The 21719-nt window shown below is 39.3% G+C and overlaps 1 protein-coding gene across 2 annotated transcripts in view; it reads left to right on the forward strand.

The window, feature by feature from the left end:
* Positions 1-648: 648 nt before the first annotated feature.
* Positions 649-21719, forward strand: part of PLEKHH2 (pleckstrin homology, MyTH4 and FERM domain containing H2) — a 60660-nt gene continuing 39589 nt past the window's right edge. For both annotated transcript variants that reach the window (XM_074818035.1, XM_074818036.1), the window contains exons 1-3: positions 649-732; positions 5126-5255; positions 20886-20948. In XM_074818035.1, coding sequence (XP_074674136.1) covers positions 5133-5255; positions 20886-20948 — 186 coding nt within the window. In that variant the 5' untranslated portion in view covers positions 649-732; positions 5126-5132. The remainder of the gene's footprint in view (positions 733-5125; positions 5256-20885; positions 20949-21719) is intronic.

Consider the following 21719-nt stretch of genomic DNA (forward strand, 5'->3'; position numbering starts at 1 on the left):
CCAGTGTTGGAGCTTGACGAATTTCAGGACAAGGAGATGCTTCTTGCTAACGCAGTCTCCCCTTCAGACGTTCGCACAAGGCCAGGGGAAAAACTCCGACTTCACAAAGGCACTTACAAGACCGGGCTGGGGGAGCGGTACGGGCAGGCCGTCCCCGCCGCCGAGGGGAGCGGAGGGAGGCGGCGGGTGGCGTGCGGCCCGTCCCCTGCGGGACCACCCGGCCTCCCTCCGCCGGGGAGAGCCGCCAGGCTCCCGCCAGCCTTCCCCGCACAGCCCCGGCCGTGCCGCGGCCCGGGATGGGGGCCCGACGGCTCCAGCCAGCCTCCGCCCGCCCCCGACCGGGCGCTCCCTCCCCGGCACCCCGTCGGAGCCGGAGCATGCGGCGGAGGCAGCGGCCGCCCGAGGGAGAAGCGGCTGGGGGCAGTGGCCCCGGGAGCCCGCCCCGCCGGACGCCGGACGCCGCGGCCCGGGAAGCGCCCCCCGGCGCCGAGCGGCTCCCCCCGCCGGCTCCCGCCGCCGCCGAGCCGCGCAGGCCCCGCCCGGGCGCCCCGCCGGGGGCGGCCCCCCGCTCCTCAGTGGCCGTCGCGGCCGTCGCTCAGGCGCCCGCGCCGCTGGCCGCGGGGATGGTGGGGCGGGCGCCGAGGGGCGCGGGCAGCCGCGGCCGCGCAGCGCCCACAGCCCGGACGGCGCCCGGCCCGGCGCGGCGCGGCGCGGCGAGGCACGGCCGGCCAGGTTTGTCCTCCCTTTCCTTGCCCCCTTCCCTCCCTTCCGAGCGGCGCCGCGCCGGGCGGGCGGGCGGCAGCGCCCGGGCCGGCCCCCGGCATTTCCCCGGCGGGGCGGCCCCGGGGGCGCCGCCGCGGGGTGTCGCTCCCTGGCGGCCGGGCGGGGCCGGGCGGGGCGGGAGAGCGGGCGCGGTGCCCCGCGGGGCCTCCGTCGGGCAGCGGCGGAGGGTACCGCTGTGTCGGGTCACAGCGGTGTCGCGGGGCTTAGTGCCCCGGGGGTGCGCCGGGCGGTGTCCCCGCGGCAGGAGCGGACGAGCTGGAGGTGGCTTCAGGTCCCTCCAGGTCCGGGCTCCTCCGTCGGGTTGGCAGTGCCGATGCCGGATCCCCGCTATCTCCCCCCTAAAAAAAGGAGAGCGAGAAGAACACCACTTCCAAACCGAGATGCAAGATTTAAGATGCTTTTGAAATACCTGCACCGTCAGCTTTCGGAATTTCACGTGAAAATTAAGCATTCATACCTAGTGTGGTGTCACACTGTGACCTTTAAAATTGCTGTCGTCGGGAAGAGGATGTAAAATGATCTTCTGTGCTTTCACGCTGTTTGCTACACACATTTGACGGGACTCTGCGGGTGAGCCAGCGGTTGCGCCCTTCCCGGGGAGGCCGAGCAGGCAGTGGCTCCGTAATGAGCTGGGAGGGGGCAGCCACTAGCTCCTGAAATCAGGGGGTCTAGCGGGGGTCTGCACCCAGTGCTGGAGTGGGGGAGCCCTGGCTGACGTGTTGCTTCATGGGAACAACCTCATCAATATCTTGGAAGCAGCAGAAAAACCATTTGTAAATCAGATTTTGAAGGAAGTTTTAAATAGCTTGGGCTACAGTTTGTCTGAGCGCAGAATTATGCAAAATGAGTCAAATGGAAAATAAAGTTACCAGTGTTTCGACATGAGTAAGGGCCCTGGCCAGCAACAAACCTGAGAATGACTTCCTTGATTCCCAAACAGGTCCACTTTGTGTCTCATCATTTCCTTTCTCCAATCCAACCTTTATGGCTCCAAAAATATTTGAAAATACTGAGTTTGGGTGAAAGGGTAGAAGAAAGGGGCTGGAAATTTGAGAGGTATGGTCCAAATGCATTTGGGCAGGTCAAAATTTTAGGATGCTGTAGGGAACCCACCGTGTATTGCGCAAACCCACTCCTACTGAAACAGAAGGACTTACCAAGCTTTCTCCAACAGAGAAAGGACGTGCAGAACATATGGACAGAATATGAAGAGTTCCGTTAAACAGAGCATTTTGTTAAAAACTGAGGAAAACACTGACAGTGCGATAAGGAATATGTAAATTTCTTAACATGCTTCAAAAAGCTAGAACATTGTTCCCTCCTTCCCCCTGAAATGTATTTTGATAATTTCCAAGCAGACGGCAAAGAAAAGGAAATTATATCAATCCCTTTGGGGAGAATGTGACATTCTGACTTCTTGAAGCCTATGAAGAGGTTTATAAACTTAAAAAATGAAAAAGACGAATTTAATCTTTCCAGACTTGTCAAACTTGTCTCAATTAATTTTTGATGACATAATTAGAACTTACCGCTTTAATGTGCGCCTTTTTAGTTTACTTTTCAAAAGATTTTATTTTTAAAGGCTCGGGGAAAACGAAGGGTTTTGCGGTGGGAACTGGAGCAGGAAGAAGGGGAGGACTCTGTGTAGGTTTGAGTGCTGATTCAGAGTACTCTATTAAGCCAAGAGAGATGAACTCATTTTTTTCCTCCCTTGGGGAATCAAACAAGAAACAGGAAGTCATTGATTCAAAGTAAGATCATTCACTCCGCAATTGTAAACAGTGTATTATGTGCCCGTAAATATTTCCAGAACCCATTGGCTTGTTGGAAAATATGAAGTAAATTATTATAATCTCTAACAAACATCCCACAATAAAAAGAGTTATTTTCAAACTTTTTATCTGTAATGTTTATACAGTGGAATATTAATTAGCTTGGACATTGAGAAACTACTTGGCTGGACGCATTGTTCAGTGCCAGAAATCCATCTACTCAAATGTTTTGTCTGTTGAAAGACAGTTTTAACTCCACCCAGTAATACTGCACCCTACCAAAAAGCAAAAATTCTCCCACTACTTGATCCATTTGTGTTTTCACTAACACAAACAACAAAATATCCCGCTGTTAACCAGTTGTTGTCTTATGTAGCTGTAATTAGTCAAAAAGGAAAAACATTATAAAAAGTCCTAAATAGTCTAAAACAAAATTGCCATTCGTCGTTACTTAGGAGGGCAGAATCCAGGCTGTCCAAATCAATCTGCAGCTGAAACTTCTGCTTCCTCTGTAAAGCAGGAGAAGCTGATGCTTGGAAGTGCCACCTTCCCCCCTTGAACGTGGGGACTGCACAAGGAGAGAGGAGCAAGGATTAAGGACAGGACAATGGTGAGCAACCTGGTTCCCTGGCAGTCCAGGGGGTTTTCTGCCAAGCTTAAAAGAAAGGGAGAAATGGTAAAGGACACTGGTCACCAAGAAGGCTTGCAGCTGAACTGATCGTGTGCTTAAAGCTTAGAATTCATGTGTTGTAGGATCAGGAAGCTATGTTAATAACGTGCTTAAATCCCAGTGATTCCATGGGGATTCCTGAGTGGTGGATTCCTGAATAGGGATGGTTGCAACCTCAGGTTTAACAGTTTGAGTCATAGCCTGCAGGACCAAGAGGAAGAGAGAGACAAGAATGGAGCAGTTACCTTCAGACAAGTGATTGTGATGATCCTCTCCTTCCTTCTAACTTAAGATATGGAATGAAAAGAACAAAAAAATAGGGTACGTGAAAGGAAAGAAAGTTTTGAGACAGCTAGTTTTTCACCTGCTTAGCTATGATGAACTCAAGAGAAACTTGAGACATTGAAAGTTTAGAAGAGAACTAGAAAATACTAATGTATGGAAGAAAAGTTAAGGACTTTTGGAATCCTACTCATGACTTTCATCTTTCTTGAGATGCTCTGCCTTTTCCTTTTTTCTTACTGCTCTCAGGAACAGTCGAAAAGATGAATCCATAGATCCTTCCCCTCTAGCTGATGAGAGCTTGGCGAGTGAGTGGAACTGGAGCTGCCTCCTCCAACAGTGGGAGGAGGGAGAGTGCTTGAACCCAGGCTTGTGAAGGACTGGGCAGTCATGGGGAGGGGGGCTCTCAAAGATGTCACATTAATCCATGCTAACTGGATCAGGAGTTGCAGTATAGAGATCTATATTACACATGATTTTCCTGTGCCAGCCTCTTTCACCACACTGAAAACAGTTGCTACTTGCCTTTCCTTGTCAATGTCTCATTGTCTGTGACAAAGGTGACAAACATGCAGCATAACCTTATGACTGATAATTTCTGTTTGTTGTCATCTTCCAGCTGCCTTCCACTGAATGGTGTTTTTATGGCTGTTTGTTATTTTGGCGATAAATTGAATACTTAGGGGGAATTCAAACTTTATTTTCAAAGCCAAACCTACATGTTCAGAGCCCTGCAAAGGCCAGGGCCTTTGCTTGCCATGGAGCTTCTTGGACTGAATGGTTACATTCAGCCATCCACTTACTCTCTATTAAGCTGTCTACAAATAGTTGGAATACAACAGAGCCCAGTCCATCTGCTTACACACAGATGATTTTCTTGGCTTCTCACTCAAACCATGATGAGCCAGCTCTCATCCTGAATAATTTTTCCAGCAGTGCTTGTCCAAAAGGGCACCGAGTTTAATTTCCAGAAGGCACGAGCAGTTAAATGTAGTTAAAAGCACAGATTTGAACCCAAAAGATGCATGAATCAGGATGTCCTGAGATTGGCAACAGCTAATGTAAGGGTGTTGTTTTTCATGTGGAGGACCCATTAGGGACCATTTGCTCACCTGCTTTACATTTGGAACCATAAAGGCGATTTGATTAAGCATTCAAAACACTTTTTAAAGCCATCTGCCAAACATTAAACTTGCATAAAACCAAATTTGCTACCAACTCACAGGTAGTTACACCTATATAATGCATTTTCTTAGCAAAAGCTCAGTTCTCTCCAAGCCTCTTCTATCTAAGAAAGGATATATACAGTAACTGAAGAATAAAATGCGTGATGTGTCTTTGCTTATCAAGGAAAATATATTGCAGGACCAGAATAATAGAAGAAATTAAATTATGATAAACCTAAATGTTATCAACAGATTTCAAAAATCTCCCCATTATGATAAGGGCCTTTGTGGACTAATGTACTTTTACTAAGTTTTATGAAACTGTACATGTACAAAATTTGGGGGCATTCTTGAGATTTATATAAAATAAGTTAGAATATATGTTTTAAAGAAGTCAGACATTAAATACAGACTCAATTTGACGTGGGGATTTTTTCCTTTTCTTTTTCCAGCATAAATATGGCTGAACTTCCAGAGCCAGAAGGTACTGTAAACTGGAAGGAAAGATGTTTAACTCTGGAATCACAGTTAATGAAATTTCGTCTCCAGGCAAGCAAGATCAGAGAATTGTTAGCAGAAAAGGTAGGTCTCATGATATGAATTTTAATGCTGTATAAATGATTTTATTTGATGATCAGGGCTGATCACATGTCATGGTTTGAGATTACAAGTACTGGGTTTTTTTCAAGAGGGAAAAAAAAGGCATTGTAAAACAAAATATATGGAAAACAGTTATGTTTTAATGCTGTGAAAGAATTTCACACATTAGATTTGCCAGCAAGAAGAGATCATTTTCAAATAAGAACACACTGGCAACTCTCCTGCAGAGAAAAATATGTATCCAGTAATCACTTTTATAACATTGAAGTTAATATCTAACACATTTTTTTAAGTATTTAAGATCTGATTTAAGACACAGAAATCATTGGGGAGAAAATCCAGAAGTATTATTTTCCCCACTATTCTGTAGTATACCAAATTCTGTAATTTACCAGACTTGTTTTTCCTGTAATAAGACATCTCCAACTATGGCTTATCATATTTGAAACATAAAAAAACCGCCATTATATTTACCTGGCAACACTTTCACAGAACAAGGAAATTAAAAGAGTACAAGGGACAAAACATTCTAGACAATCTTGGGGACTCTGTTATCATTAATATTGACTTCAATGAATTTCTAGTTAAAAGGTTATTTTGTTGAAACTACTCTATTCTTCCTAGAGCTAAATTTTCCATCAATTGATCCTCCCAAAAAGAAGACTAAAATTCAGATCCATTTATAGTACGTTAGAGTGACAATACTTTTATTTTATACATTTATGTTAATGCTTCTCTTTTGTGAACTTATCTGATCTCCCTTTGAAGCCATAAATACATTTAGCATCCACATTTAGCCCTCCTTAAATCATTTCCATTTTATTATATTTTGGTGGAGCCAAGAACTAAATGGTATTCAAGCAGGAAAAACATCTACTTTTGTATTTATGAAGAACCATAGGTGATGTACACAGTTATGTGCTCCATTCCTTTGACAGCTAAATTAACCATCAAGTATGTTTTCATGGAGATATCTATCTTAATTCTAGAATCTTACTCAAAAAAAACTTGGTCGCTTCACTGCTCAATGCCCATAACCAAATGTCTGTGATTACACTGAACAGCATACGCCCTGGACAAATCTCTGCAGACCTGCACTGGTCACTGTGGAAAGTAACAAATGACCTACTATTTTTATTGTTGAGCCAGTTTTTTAATTCATGGATGGACATTCCCTCCTACTCTGTGTCTGTTTCTTTCCTTTAAACACTTTCCAAAATCCAAATAATTATATAAACCAGATCTCCCCTATCTGCAGTCTTGGTGATCCCCTCCAAGAACTTCAACAGTTTTGTGAGCCAACACTGCTCTTTATAAGGGCCACTTTGACTCTTCCCTCACCTATCATACTTACCCACATGCCCCCTAATTCTGCTCTTATAGTTTCCACTAATTTGCTTACTACAGACATCAAACTTACAGATCAATAGTTGGTTCAACTGTATCATCCAGTTCATGACTGAGTATTGTTTGGCAATTTGTTACTATGCATTTTATCTATTCATGCCCTTGTCTCTTCTCTGGAGGTATAAAACCTCAATTTGAGATGGAAAAAAATGGAATAAAGAAATCTAGTATTTTCTGGATAGACTTTTTTCATTAAGTATGTATTTTTTATTAAAGTGAACATGAAAATTTACAGCAATGTAAAATCGTAGTGTAATAATACTGAGTTCCTCTGGATTTGTACTCCAAATATCTCTGCCTTCACGTGACTAAAAATATTGGTGTTAGAAAGCAGTGTAGTTGAAAACTCCTTATTCTTTTACCCAATTGCAATCCTGCACTTCTTCTGCATGGCAAACTCTCACTGAACAGGTATTGCAGAATACTGAGTTTTGAAAGTATGACCAGCTGTACAAATGCCATCCATTGACATTTCATTTAAAAATTAAAAAAAAAAAAAAAAAGAAAAACTACTTGTGTCCTGCATTCCAGTTGGCAAGGCCCACAGATGAGTTAATAAATCATTATCATCAGTCTTGGAGGAGAACATCCATCAAAGAGTATAATACTGTCTGCTGTAACACTCAGGAGATTGCTGGATGCTTACGTGGTTGAGGCTGTTAGATGCCATATATCTCTCCTCTCTCTTTACCCCATTTGCATCACTACTGTTCGGGATGGAAGGCAAGTGGCTAAACACTGGACATGACTTTTCTAGGGACTTTCCAGCAGCCACAACTACCATGTTTTATGCAGCTGCTGATGATTATTGTTTTGGCCACCAAAAAGTTGAGATTCATGAACAGCACTTCACAAAACTATCTGGGTTAAAAAAAAAAGACTTTAGTAGTTTGAATGCTTTCTATTTGACTTTTCACTTTGTTCAGTTTGCATTTACAGGCTCTTAAGCGCTAGAAATGTCCTCTTAAATTAATAGAAATATATGCATAATCATATAGTTTCAGAAGTTGGCATTTAAAAAAAAAAACAAAACAGAATAAGAGGGATAAAATCACAAATCTCCAGCACTGTGCCTGAAACAAAGCATTCAAAGGAAAATTACTTATTCTCTCTCATCTGTGAGAAACGTGGCGCCAAAATAGATTAAAAAATCTTAAGAACTTGTCATGTTACTGCCCGCCTTAGCTTTCTCAGAAATTTTAGAAAGAGTAAAGTGTTTACAGGAGGTAAAGGAGAAATCTTTTCTGTTGAAGACCATGGGTCCAACAAGTATTCAGTTGGGATAATTTGATATATTACTGTCCTGAGCAGAGCAGTAGCAGACTTCATGAAAAACGATCCTTCTCCTCTCTTTTGTCACTTTGACTTTTTGAGATGAATCTTTCATTCATAAACTGGAATTCAGTTGGGACATGCATCAAAGATTGGTCAGAGCTCAACAAAATTAAACCATATTCATCTGCAGATTTATCAGTCTTGCACAATTCAAAACCAATTTTCAAAATAGGCACTAAAGTCTTAGCTATATTTTGGTTTCATTTGTAACAATCCAGTGGTTATTTTCCACATAGTTTTATTTTTAAAATTACAAATTATACAAGCAATTCTCAGTATTTGTAAAGAGAAAGATACACTCGCACTAGTTTGAGATTAAACTGCATGGAATTAAAAATATATTTGGGAAGTAGCAAAGTGAATAATGAAGACCTGATTGGCCAATACTTGATGGGCATCCTGATACTAATGATGCGAGGAGAATACAGCTGATGTCAGTCTTTATAGGTACTTTCTAGATTTGTTACCTGTTACAGAATGAAACAAATTTGCAAAGCACGCAAATAGTTCTTACTCTCAGTTTGATTAGCACAGGTCTTTATTTGTGGTTTTGTTTACAATCATGTCTGTGCTATGAAATGTGTACTAAAACATTGAACAATAGCACCAGACAGCGTTCTACTTCAAAATAGCAACAGAAATTACAGTACTATGGCGTGACAGATATAAAACCCTCATGGGTATTAAACTATGTAATTGTTGCAGAAAACAGAGAGAGAGTGATACTGTGGCAAAACAGGTGGTCTCTACAGGAAGGTGAGAGAAGCGAATTTGTGGTAATTCTCCGGTGTTCCTCCTCTGCATGTATTTGAGAGACACCTCTTCAAGACAGAGAAGGGAGTTTGCATCCTATTACACTGTGTGTATGACTTGTCAGAAACTGCCATGGGGTTTTTACTCTTCTAAAACCAGATTTTAATACGGGTTTGCTTATCTATACTTTTTCAATATTTGTGTCTGTGACGTATGTTCTTCTGTAGATATATCCTGGCAGTGGATTAATTGAGATACTTTTCTTATACACTGGAAATCAAATACCTTTGCAAAGTTGTTTTATTTAATAGTGGCCCTGCAAATATATGAATTATCAACATGGGAGTCTTCAGTATATTCTTCTAATAAATGTGCTCTAACTTTAAAAAACAAACTATTTACTGGGTTCTGTAAGTCCAGCAAATACTCATCCTTGAGCCTCAGTGGTTGAGGAGCTTGAGAAATTTGCATTATAAGTTCGTTTCAGCAGCATGGCTACCAGAACTTAAATTTTGTAGTGAACTTGGGGAGAAGAAGAGAGAGGAACAAAGGAATATACAATGTTTTCAGACAACTAATTGATTCACTGTTGTTTATTTGTTTGGGTTTTTTATTTGTTTTCATTTTGCCAAGTAAAGAGTCTATGTTTACAAATGTAACATGCAAAGAAAGAGACCTTGTTGGAGTTTCAAGCAGAAGCTGCTGCTTAAGTGGGAGAGGTCTTTACAGGAATTTAAGGAATGATGTAGAAAGTATCCCTAGCACGCCAAATTTAGGATGGCTGTGGAACTGAGTTCTAAGTAGAAGCATTTATTAATGCAGCTTGAGTCTTATCCATATGAAGAGTTTACTAAAAAAACCTTTACTGAATAAAAGATTACAGTATTCTACTGCAAGTTTAGCTCCTAGCTGACATTTCATGTCCTTCTTTTCACAGTAAGTACATTTTTCACCTAAAATACGTCTGCAACATCAGGTATAAAGTTAATGTTTTTCCTATCACTAAAAAATCATTTTAGTAGAAGAACTACATAGCTGTGTTAAATTTCCTCTTGGGCAGTCTCCACTGAATTTCTTTTTCACCAGACCCCGTAAGGACTGAATATGGCACTATCCCAAATGTTGCATTATGGGCTGTCCAGTAATACTCAACATTCACATGTATGTCCCCAAGTTTGTTTTCTTCAGTGCTGAGGGTTATTATTTTATGCTTTGAATGATTTTCAACAAATATAAATGATGAAGAGAGAGGATTCTTTTCATATATATATTGATTTGTTTGCTCTTAACCTTCCATTTGGATATTCTCTGTATACATGCTGAGCTGGCAACCGAGTGTGTACATGACAAATGCAATCATATTTATACTTTCTGTACAGATTATGAAAATTGAATGATGACTGATTTTTAGACCAAATACTATTTCCAGTATATTCAAAAGCATAACGCATTCCTGACTTTGTCTTACAACCCAACAGTTAAATCCATGTCACACTGTATTTTTATTCATTTCACAGGTGTATTTATGGTATGCCATTGGACATTTCAGAACGAAGCAGATGCAGTGTGTTTTGTTATCTGTGCCATGACAATTTCCAGATTAATGTTTTCAGAGGAAAAGTCCATAACGCATCTGACTTGTGCAGTGATTGCCAATATGCAAATTGTAAAAAAGCACAATGAGTATTTCCATTTGCATTCAAAGGATTATGAAGGGTAAAGTAAAAAGGAGCAAAACGCTGTAGTACCAAAATTATTAAAATGAAGGTTATTTTTCAGTATTTCAGTTGCTCTTAAAAACTTGTGTCATGGAAAATAATTCAGATGCAATTAGAACGATACAAACAGGAGAAAACAAGTAGAGTTAAAGAGAATAAAAGTTAAAAGTTTATATGGTTAGAGTCTTAGGTTTGTTTACACCTTTTTAATACCTATACCTTTTTCCCTATAACTCTATTTTTATCCTTTGTCTAAAAGTTTATGCCATGCCTTTTTATAAAAGTGGGACATTTTTTTGTTTCACTGGTTTTGTATGTCTTAAACCTACATTCTTTCTAGGGAGGGTGAAGATGGAAAAAAAACAACAAAAAAAAGAGAGAACTCGGGAAGCAATAAATTAGCTGTTCATGTAGAGGCCAGGCTAGGTGATGGCATGAAAGAGCGCAGCCCTTGCTGTGAGGCCAGAGGATGAGTATCTTCCCTCCGGTGGTACGGAGATGAGGGGACATCCGTGCTATTCCAGCCCACCTGAGATGGGTAAGCGAATGGAAGTTGTGGAAGCTGTGATAGTGGGCAGACACCTGTGCAGACCCTTAGCCGATCTACTATTTGTTTAGCATTTCACCTGCAGGAGCTACAAGATGTTTTTTCTCTCTTTTTCGTGGAGGGAACTCTTTTTGCACTTAGAAATTATGCATTTAATTTTCACTCCCTCAGAGAGTATTTTCAGACTTTAAATATCTGTTGTCATGTCTTCAAACTACATTATGCTGCCTTACATATATTTCTGGAATCTCTTGCTCCTTTACCATCTGTGTTTCCTAGGTGTCCTATACACTTCAATTTCATGAATAAATTCAGTTTCAGTCAAGTTTTCAATTTATTAAACTTTGGCAGTGAGTGGTACCTTTGATTCTTAAGCCATCACCTATCAGGCAGCAGCATGGAAAAAAGGCCTCCTATTTCAGATTTTCATGTTGTGGCTTTAATAAGAACTCACAGTTCACTGAGGCAGAAGTAGCAGAATTTCCACAATTGCAGTACAATGATCAAAACAAAACAAAGCAGGCAGCTGTCTTTTAACACAGATGAACAACCAGTGTTGATACATTTCTCTTTTCTTTTTAAGCACTATATGAGACTTCTTCTTCATTGCCTGCCAAAGTGCTTTGGTACATTCTTCCATCTTGCTAAACAGTATCTTCACTTCTTTGAAGATTTTGAATGTTATGACAATGTCTGTTTGTGCTGGAGTGGTGGTCTACATGCTTTGTATGTGATTGTGTCTCTGCAGTTTATCAAGACAAGATCTGAGTTGGAAAAGACGACATCCAGAAAGTGAACGTTCCTAGCATTTTACCAGGCTTAGGAAAGTCCTATGACTGACATTGAGAAAAGCTCAATTATTCAGCCAACATTACATGCTGTTTATTTGCCCTTCACTACAATGCCTCTCCAAATCCCACTGCTAAATTTAACTTTTTTAAGTCTGTATATTTACAGGCAGCTCTCCTAGACTACTAAATCTGCAAGAGTTCCCTCCCTGGGCTTTTCTGTTCTATATTTTTACTGTATATAGTTTCCAGAAGAAATCATTAATTTTACTACAGTGAACTCAGCTGAAATGTGAACAATTTTTTTTTCATATGTACTTTTCATCCGTTTAACAAGCACTAGGAAAACATTTTGAGCTAAATAATTATTCTTAAAATCATGTTTAAATATTGAAAAGAACTTGAAAGACGTATAACTCAGTGGTAAAACTGGTCTCATGTCATGGAGAGTGATGAAAATTTTGAGCCTGATCATTTTGGAAACTGAGCAGATGGAGACTGATAATTTTTGTAGGTTTCATTTTGTTCCAAGGAAAGGCTTTTGTGCTAAACATAGTCCATGCGAATGAGGTGAAGCACTGAAAAGGAGAGTTAAGAGAGACTTGCAATTAAGAAGTGCCTTTTGTCTAACTAGGAGAGCAGTGCCAGAAGTTGCTGTACTTGGAAGTGGACAGGATTGTGATTCTGCACATCAAGACTGTAGAACTACTAGCCATCTTCAGAAGCAGCAGGAGTGTATGTATGTGTGTGTTTGTATACATACATACATACAGACATATATATAAAATTGGCATCAAAGACCCAAATTGCTTTTACACTCCATATGTCCGACCACACTTGAGGCAGAGAAAAGAGAGAATCCCTGTGGTGAACAGTCTGAACAGAGAGAGATAAAAAGAAGAGGGCAAGGTGGTTAGATGGCAAATTTGCAGAGGAATAGTTGACACTGCTTTGTTCATGAGAAGAGCTGTAGCCTTTTACCTTTTAATTGGTATTAAAAATGGAGAAGATGAGAGAAGGAAGAAATGGGAGTGCACTGAGAAATGGCAGCTTGCAAGCTGCCAGGCTGCGAGCACTAAGCTGAGTTTTGCAGTAGTCATAACCTAAGTGAGCATTCAGGTGGGATTTGAAAGAAGAATAAGGCCATAGCTTTTGGGATTTAAGCCAGATAACTAATTCTTTTATCTAAAGATTTTTTTTCATGTAGGAAATAATAGCAAACAGTAAAAGTCCATATACCATGAACCAGTAAAATAGTGAAGAAAATTGACCATGCTTGATCTTTGAGTAGCTTAAGGAACACTTGAGCGCCGTTAAAGACTTAGCCTTCAGCATTAGTTCTTTTGGGGAGAACTGTCACAAAGAGAAATTGGGTTCAGAAAGCAGTTCTTCATTCTGATGACTAAATCCACACTGCTGAGAAATATTTTTATAGGTTTCATCTTGTTCTAGGGAAAACCTTTTGTGCCAAAGTATTGAATTTCATTTTTTACTGAAGGCATATTTAGTTTTATAAATATAGGTAGGTCTGAAGTATCATTTCCTAGATACATGAGACAAGATGGATTTCTATTAATTAGTTAAAATTCAAAGCTTTTTTATAAAAGATTAAGTCTTTCTAATTATTGTGTTGCCTTTGGGATAAAAAAATCATCCAGTAAAGAACAAAGTATATCTTACCCAAGCGATGTGCTAATTCCTTCTTTACAAATTATCTTCTTGTTTATTTTTCCTGTCAGATATTAATATCTTGATTTTACATCTTGATTCTTTAGGTGTTTTGTCTATGTGGCTTAATTGGTCAGGCCATATTTTAAAGTTTGTTGTAGTTTATAAGGATTTAGCACCGTCCTTATGAAAGATACATAATACATAGAAGAGAAATTAGTGTCAAGACAGGGAATAATGTCTGAAAATACGGATGGAACCTACCCAGTCAGCTTTTTAATAAATGAGTTACAGAAGTAGGAGGAGTGTTTTCCTAAGCTAAACCACCAGAAGAGAGACCTTTTTGTAAAAGGAGTAAGTCATGCTTCTAAAACAGTTTTACCACTGCTTTTAAGTAACAAATGTATGCAAGGCTTTATACATGTATAGATTGGGCATACCATATTTTAAAACATGAAAACTGGTAGTAGTCAAAGCCACTGACAAACAGATGATTTGCTTTTAAGCAGTACTGGCTCTTTTCTTAAGGAAATGCAGAAATTTATTGAAATACTTGGGTTTAAACATAGGAATATAGAACCAAAAGGGGAAATCTTGGTCACATGCCATGCTCTGGAATATCTGGCATGCATATTCTTCAAACCATTTGTAAACTTACCAAGCACCACATAAAAAGTCAGATCTTTTGCCTTTATAGCTTCTTTTAGAAAGCAGTTCCAAAATCTGTTTTAGTCAATATGGAAAATGAGGGTCTTCTAATTTCCAGCCTATGTTTATTCATCACCTGTTTATATCTGCTTGCACCTTTGAAAGACATTTGTAGGTGTGCTTATCCCTCACTTGCTTCTCCTATTTGTTTACTTATAGAAGCAACCATGTACCCATGTTTCTTCAGTTTTGGTAATCCTATGTGATGTGAGGACTGATAGTTCACTAAATCTAAAAATGGACAGGTTTACTACTTTTCTTTTTATGTGGAACGTTATTTTTCAACCACAGATGGTTTGGGCCTTTTTTCAGAATGAAGAATTGAAAAATTGAAATGCAAGGAAAAAAGCAGACTCTAAACATACCGTTCTCAAGTCACTGGAAGTTCTGCATTTAATCGATAGACTGTATTTCTGTTTCAGAAACATTAGGTTTTAAGTAATTTTTTCTTTTTGAAAACTCTGACCTATTATCAGCATGCTTTCAAAGGCTTACAGAGAAGTGATGCTTTTCTTTTTGTACATAAATGGTTGTCTTTTTTCCTGTATTTATTTCAAAAATATTTCCAAAAAGTCTGTGTAATACAACTGTCTTGTTTATAATATTAAAAATGAGGAGACAGTGTATTAAGCACTGATTAGAATGTAAATTTTAAATGTGAATGGGACAAGTCATTTTGTTGCAAATTGACTTGGATTAATTTTTTGTTGTTGTTCCTATAAATAACATACATTTTCACATCTCAAAAAGGAAAGAATTCCAACAATTTTTATTTTTAAAATATTTCCTTTAAAATTATTAAATAACTATTTCAAATATCAGGGGAATTATCAGTTTAGTTCTGTACTTTCTCTCTTAACAATGATCTGTATATATATAAATAAATGAAAGTATCTATACACATAGATGCATAAAAAGAAATATTTTTAAAATTTATGAGTGATGACTTTTGAGTTTTATACCCTTTGGTGATTTCGGGCAATATGTGTTTTAATAAAATGAAAATTTCTTTACTTGCACAAAAATGTATGTTGAACATTTCTGAATACAGTCAAGAAACTTCCAGGTGACCTTTGAAAAAGAATCGCTATATGATTTGCTTTTTTATTGTAAAAAATTCCCAGTGACTGTGCTTCAGTGTCCAGACCTCCAAGACAGTACACCTCTTTGCTTTTATTGCTGCCATGTTTCTTCAAAGCATTCACATGTGGCATTTCTGTCTTCACTGTCTGAATGAAAATAGCTCAATTTGATGAGTGTCAGATGTAGAGTGGTTATTTCCTTACTAAGTTTAAAAACAAATCTGTTTCTAGCAACAGATGCTTTTCCTGTAATTCAGATAATTGATGCAGCGTGCACTAACACTTTCTGAAAATTTTAAGAGGATTTTTACACTTAAAAAGAGAAGGAGAAGGTGCAGGTTAAAGTAGCAGTCTGTTCTTCTGTACCTGTGTTGATATTGTTCTTTAGTCAGTATGCGTGTATTTTTTGTTCATGGGCCTAAAATGTTTATTCTTTATAATTAAGATTGTAAAACCAAAACCAGTGTAGATTATGAGAGGACACCTCTGAATCCTTAATGAATTTTGGAAAGAGCCTGCACTAGTCAGATGTGCGTGACAAGAATATTCCTTACAGAAGGGTTATTGAACTGGGGCATTATTTCAAGTTATTTCATTCAGGACATGATAGAAAATTAAGCTTAAATATTGTTCACATGCCAAATGTTATCAGTGATATGCTAGCTCTCCGTGTTTCTCCTGGGAAGCCAACTTTATGTCTGTTGATACTTTACAGACTGTAGTTCGTTCAGGAAATGTCTAGCCTGACAGCTGATATATACTATTTAATTCCAGTGATACTGGTGATTTGCATAAATCCATATAGAAAGAAGCTGGTGGGACAAAGGTCTAATTCAACAGACTTTTCTTTTTTCAAATCACTTTCTGTATAAAGTCAGAGTTGGTCATCAATATTCAAGTTGCAGCCATAGGTTCTTTCTTCTGCTTCTGTAAAGCACAGCCTCCAAGTGTGGATATGGCTACAGTTACCTGCCACTTCCATCATGAGGTTCAGTTTAGGTAGTATTTACCTTATTTATTTATTTATTTGAGGATCTTAAACTATCTATCCATAGTCTGAAATTGTCTTCATAGTTGCTGGGTAAAGAGAATTTACCACTGCATTTTATTCTTGATGAATTCAAAGCATGACTTTTCATTTAAACAATTAGCTATTAGTCCAGTCACATATTTTCACCTTCTCTCTCTCTCCTCTCTCTCAGTAATGCTGTGATCATTGTTATGAAACTTCTTACTAACTTAAGAAGGTTTAAGGTTAAGTTTTCTTTCTGAAGAGAAATCCTTCCCTTGGAACTAGTTCCAATCTTCTGCCCAACAAGTTTGATAACCTTCAGAGTATCCTAAAGCAATAATTTTTTCTCTTGAACTTCACAGGCCTGTAGAGTAGCAGACCAGTCAGGGTATAGATGTAAATCACATTTTTCAGGCAAAACCATTTTGTGGATTGGTTAGAGATTATTTATGCAAATAGGATTTTTTTTTTTTTTTTAAGTTTCATTATTGTTACACTAGACACTGCAGAACAAACCTATATAAACTCTAAATAAAGGGAAAATCAGGACTGACTTTGTAATTGTTATATAGCATCAGATTATTGAAATGCTGGCCAATTTAACTGTAACAGAGGTGCTCATGTTTGGTAACTATGGTATTCCATTCTTGCTGAATAATATAGATTGCTTCTTTTTTAACAGGAGCTTCCTAAAATAAATTGAAGACCCTGTAGAAATTTTCCAAATAAAATCTCGCATTTGGTTGTTGCCAGGAAGCTGACTGACGTATCCGTATTGTAATATTACGCAAAGCGTCTTAGCATACCTTATTGAAATAGTTAACTCTTAAAGAAGCAAAAATAAACTTGTTCTTCCATATTTAATCTCTGAATGCTATTTTTCTTGATAATTATTCTGTCAGCTCCTTTGGCTTCTAACTTTACATTCATCTTAGCAACAGCTTTATTCAAATCATATTCTTTGTCCCAGTAGTCTACATGAACATGTTACTATGTTCCTGGCCCTGTGCAGCAGTATGTGTTTCTAGCAAGAGGTGCATTTTGCAGTTTCAGTGCAGAAACATGGAAGGAACTTAGGTCTTTAGTGCACTGTATTATCCAGAACTCAAATTGTTGTGTAGGAGAGCAGCACTACTGCTTAATGCTTGTACAGTGGTTCAGTGATTATTAGATACTGCTAGAGAGACTAGTTGTTTTCAGGTGTAAGCCAAGTTAGAGCTAGTTGAGCTGCAGTGGCAGCTGAGTGGACCTGGCAAGCAACATTTTCAGGTTTTACTTCAATTTATTAAAACTGCCAAGTTTCAGATATGACCTTACAGCTGAAATTAAATTTACTTACAGGACATAAATAAATTGCCAATTACTGCCATGGCAATCATGTGCATTTACAAATTGTTTGACTGTGGAAATTGATGAACAACTTGATATTCACCAACAATGAATTTCAGATTATAAATATCCGAAGGAGTTTGCTGATGTAGTGTTATAGAATATTAACCATGTTCATTGCTGATAAAATAGCTGCACTTCTACTTGGTTTAGCATAGTGCTTTTGCAACAGTGGAATGTTAGTTGACTATATATTCAGAAATAACCTTGATTTCTGAATCCTCAACTCACTAAAAGAAAATGTCTTTTGATATTAAAGTGAGTCTTGTAAACCGAACTTGTATCTGAGTGTAAAACCAAAAAGACAGATGGAAAGTAACCTTAGAATTCAAAATTCTAAAAATTAAACTCAAAGTCAAAATCTCAACATGAAGTCATATAAATATGAAATTAAATAGATGTGACCAGAGAGGAACAAAGAAGGCTCATCTCCCTGTCCATCTGTCCAGACTGTTAGTACATGAATGACTGGGACGATCATTTCCCTAGAAGTGTTCTTGCAAAACACCTCACTGGGGACAAGACCATAACCATACGTATTGTGAAATATTTGTTGCTCTTGTATCAATGGTGTGTTGCAGTATTATGATGTGGACAAACAAGTATTATGATGCTTGACAAACCTGATCTCTTTCTACGACATGGCGACCTGCTTATTGGATGAGGGAAAGGCTGTGGATGTTGTCTACCTTGACTTTAGTGAGGCCTTTGACACCGTTTCCCACAGCATTCTCCTGGCAAAACTGGCTGCTCGTGGCTTGGATGGGCACACGCTTTGCTGGGTAAAAAACTGGCTGGATGGCCGGGCCCAAAGAGTGGTGGTGAATGGAGTTAAATCCAGTTGGCGGTCGGTCACGAGTGGTGTCCCCCAGGGCTCGGTTTTAGGGCCACTCCTGTTTAACATCTTTATTGATGATCTAGACGAGGGGACCGAGTGCACCCTCAGTAAGTTTGCAGATGACACCAAGCTGGGTGGGAGTGTTGATCTACTCAAGGGTAGGGAGGCTCTGCAGAGAGACCTGGACAGGCTGGAGCGATGGGCTAAGGCCAACTGTATGAGCTTCAATAAGGCCAAATGCCGGGTGCTGCACTTGGGCCACAACAACCCCCAGCAGCGCTACAGGCTTGGGGAGGAGTGGCTGGAGAGCTGCCAGTCAGAGAGGGACCTGGGGGTGTTGATTGACAGCTGGCTGAACATGAGCCAGCAGTGAGCCCAGGTGGCCAAGAAGGCCAATGGCATCCTGGCCTGCATCAAAAATAGCGTGGCCAGCAGGGACAGGGAAGTGATCTTACCCCTGTACTCGGCACTGGTGAGGCCGCACCTCGATTCCCGTGTTCAGTTTTGGGCCCCTCACTACAAAAAGGACATTGAATTACTCAAGCGTGTCCAGAGAAGGGCAATGAAGCTGGTGAAGGGTCTGGAGCACATGTCGTACGAGGAGCGGCTGAGGGAACTGGGGTTGTTTAGTCTGGAGAAGAGGAGGCTGAGGGGAGACCTCATCGCCCTCTACAACTACCTGAAAGGAGGTTGCAGAGAGCTGGGGATGAGTCTCTTTAACCAAGTAACAAGCGATAGGACAAGAGGGAATGGCCTCAAGTTGCACCAGGGAAGGTTTAGACTGGATATTAGGAAGTATTTCTTTACAGAACAGGTTGTTAGGCGTTGGAATGGGCTGCCCAGGGCAGTGGTGGAGTCCCCATCCCTGGAGGTGTTTAAGAGTTGGGTTGACATAGTGCTTAGGGATATGGTGTAGTTGGGAACGGTCAATGTTAGGTTAAGGGTTGGTCTAGATGATCTTCAAGATTTTTCCAACCTAGATGATTCTGTGATTCTGTGACTTCAGGGTTTCATATTGTATGAGAAAGTACTGGAAGGTCAGTCACAGCTTTTTTATGTTAGTGAAAACTCATTTTCTCCATTTTCAGTTTTTGATTGATAGAAATTGATGACGCTGTGTCCTTGTCTGGATGAGGTGCTGAAAGTACATAAAACTGTTTTGTGTGATTGACAACATAATTGGGAAGAGAAAAAAACAGATGGAGAGTGAAAAAGAAACTGAAAGATGTCATAAAGAGAGTACAAACAGGACAGAATGAAACTGATCATTTTAAAACCAAGCAGTAAGCTGGAGAAGGAATAAATGGTTTTCATTTGCATTATTTATATCATACATTTTTCTATGAACAATTTTGAAGCTGAATACTGAGTATCCCAGTGTTAATTATTTGATGTTTCATCCTCTTCAATGAACTGAGGTCTTAGCTAGTTATTTCATGAGAGCCAGTAAGTCCTTAAATCATGGAATACCTTGTGTACTTTCTAGTGTTATTTCAAACCACAGTTTACTTTTTAAAGAAATCGTAATTGTGTTGTTCACCAAAATCAGACTAGAGAGCTCTTAACAAAATGGAACAAAATTTAAACAAAATATTTCTCTCTGACCTCTTCTGTTCCATAGTGTTGGAAAAGCCTTCAAAATAAGTCATGTAAAATGAAGGAGTTTTCTGAGGCCCTGGGCAAAGGTTGAGCCTATGATTTATTAGGCATCATTATAAAGTAATGGATCAGGGTCTCTCACCACTCATAAGTGACGTGCAGTGCTCCATGTTGTGCTGGTCTCTGTCTTCATCCATTTCTACTGTGGATTTTCACATTTTTTTTCCATGGAGCACCTGAGTCTACCGTGTCTCTTCTGCCACATACCTCCTTTCATGCAGAGTGGATGAGTCTGGGACAAGCCTCGTAGCACAATTTCTCCCTAAAGCTAAATTTGTCAACTTCAGAAGGATTAGCAGCCAAATTGCATAATGTGCCAAGTACACTTTACTCTTGCCAGTTTTGGAAGGACATGAAGAAGCTTAGCACTTTCTAAGATTATAAGCCTGCATGAGGAAAGTTTCAGGACTATTGTCAAAGGAATTTCTACTCTTGGTAGCAGGAAAAAAAGCAGTATATCATATATCAGACACAAAATTATGCTATGAAGAAAAGGTGTCTTTTTTTTTTCCTGTAGAAGAATCTTAACAATGTTTTAATACAATCATAATGATGAATTAGCTTCCCAGCCTGACACATGGTTTGTCGTTTTTTTATGCTCCTGCCCACAACCTCTTCTCCAGACCATGAAAATATGTTTCACTGTGGTATTTCTGGTGAAAGGTAGAAAGAATGGCCATTTTACTGTATGTTTTTATATCTCTACAGATGCAGCAGCTTGAGAAACAAGTTATAGATGCTGATCGTCAAGCAGAGAGAGCTTTTCAGCAGGTATATGTATCAATTGAAAAATATCTCCACTAGCTATTACTGTAATGAAGGGAAATTCAGAAAATTGCTGTTCTAAGTATTGCTCAAAAGGGAAAAGATGGTTTCTTTTTACATCTATTGATTTGTCTTACCAGAGATGTTCTAAGACCTTTCTCTGCTTGCTATCCAGTTCAGTTCAATAAAGTCAAAGCTAACAACACAAATCAAAAATAGATACATGTAATAAGCTTCCTCATTGATGGATGATGAGTTTTTGATATATGATGCACATGGAAACAAAAGGGGGAGGAAACAGTGACCTCTTTCAGAAAATCTGTAAGAAAATTAAACGAGGCTATCCAATATAATATCTTAATAGGATTATTCTACATTGTTTGTTCTTCATGTAGAAGTTACGTCATCTAAAGAAGGACATCATGGCTAAATATTTAGCCCAAATTGCCTTTTGATTCCAAATGGCAGATATAGCTACTGCAGACATTTTATGAATGTATCTCTGGTATTCCCTAAAAGTCCTTCATATCTTATCGTGAAACATATAGAAACAGAAAATTGTAAGAATAAAAATGTTCATATATGAATTTGGAGTTAGAAAACGTTCCTGACTACAAGCCAAGTACTTTTTAGCCATTTTTTAGAATGCTTTTGATAATTTGCTGGGGTTTTTTATGTTGTGCAATTGTTTATTTATTAAAACGCTGTTTATTAAGCTTAACAACAGATCCCTATACATAAATTGCATTCTTTCCATACTGGCATTTCTAACAGCTT

This window comes from Strix aluco, chromosome 3 (assembly GCF_031877795.1).
Source record: "Strix aluco isolate bStrAlu1 chromosome 3, bStrAlu1.hap1, whole genome shotgun sequence".
NCBI classification, from domain to species: domain Eukaryota; kingdom Metazoa; phylum Chordata; class Aves; order Strigiformes; family Strigidae; genus Strix; species Strix aluco.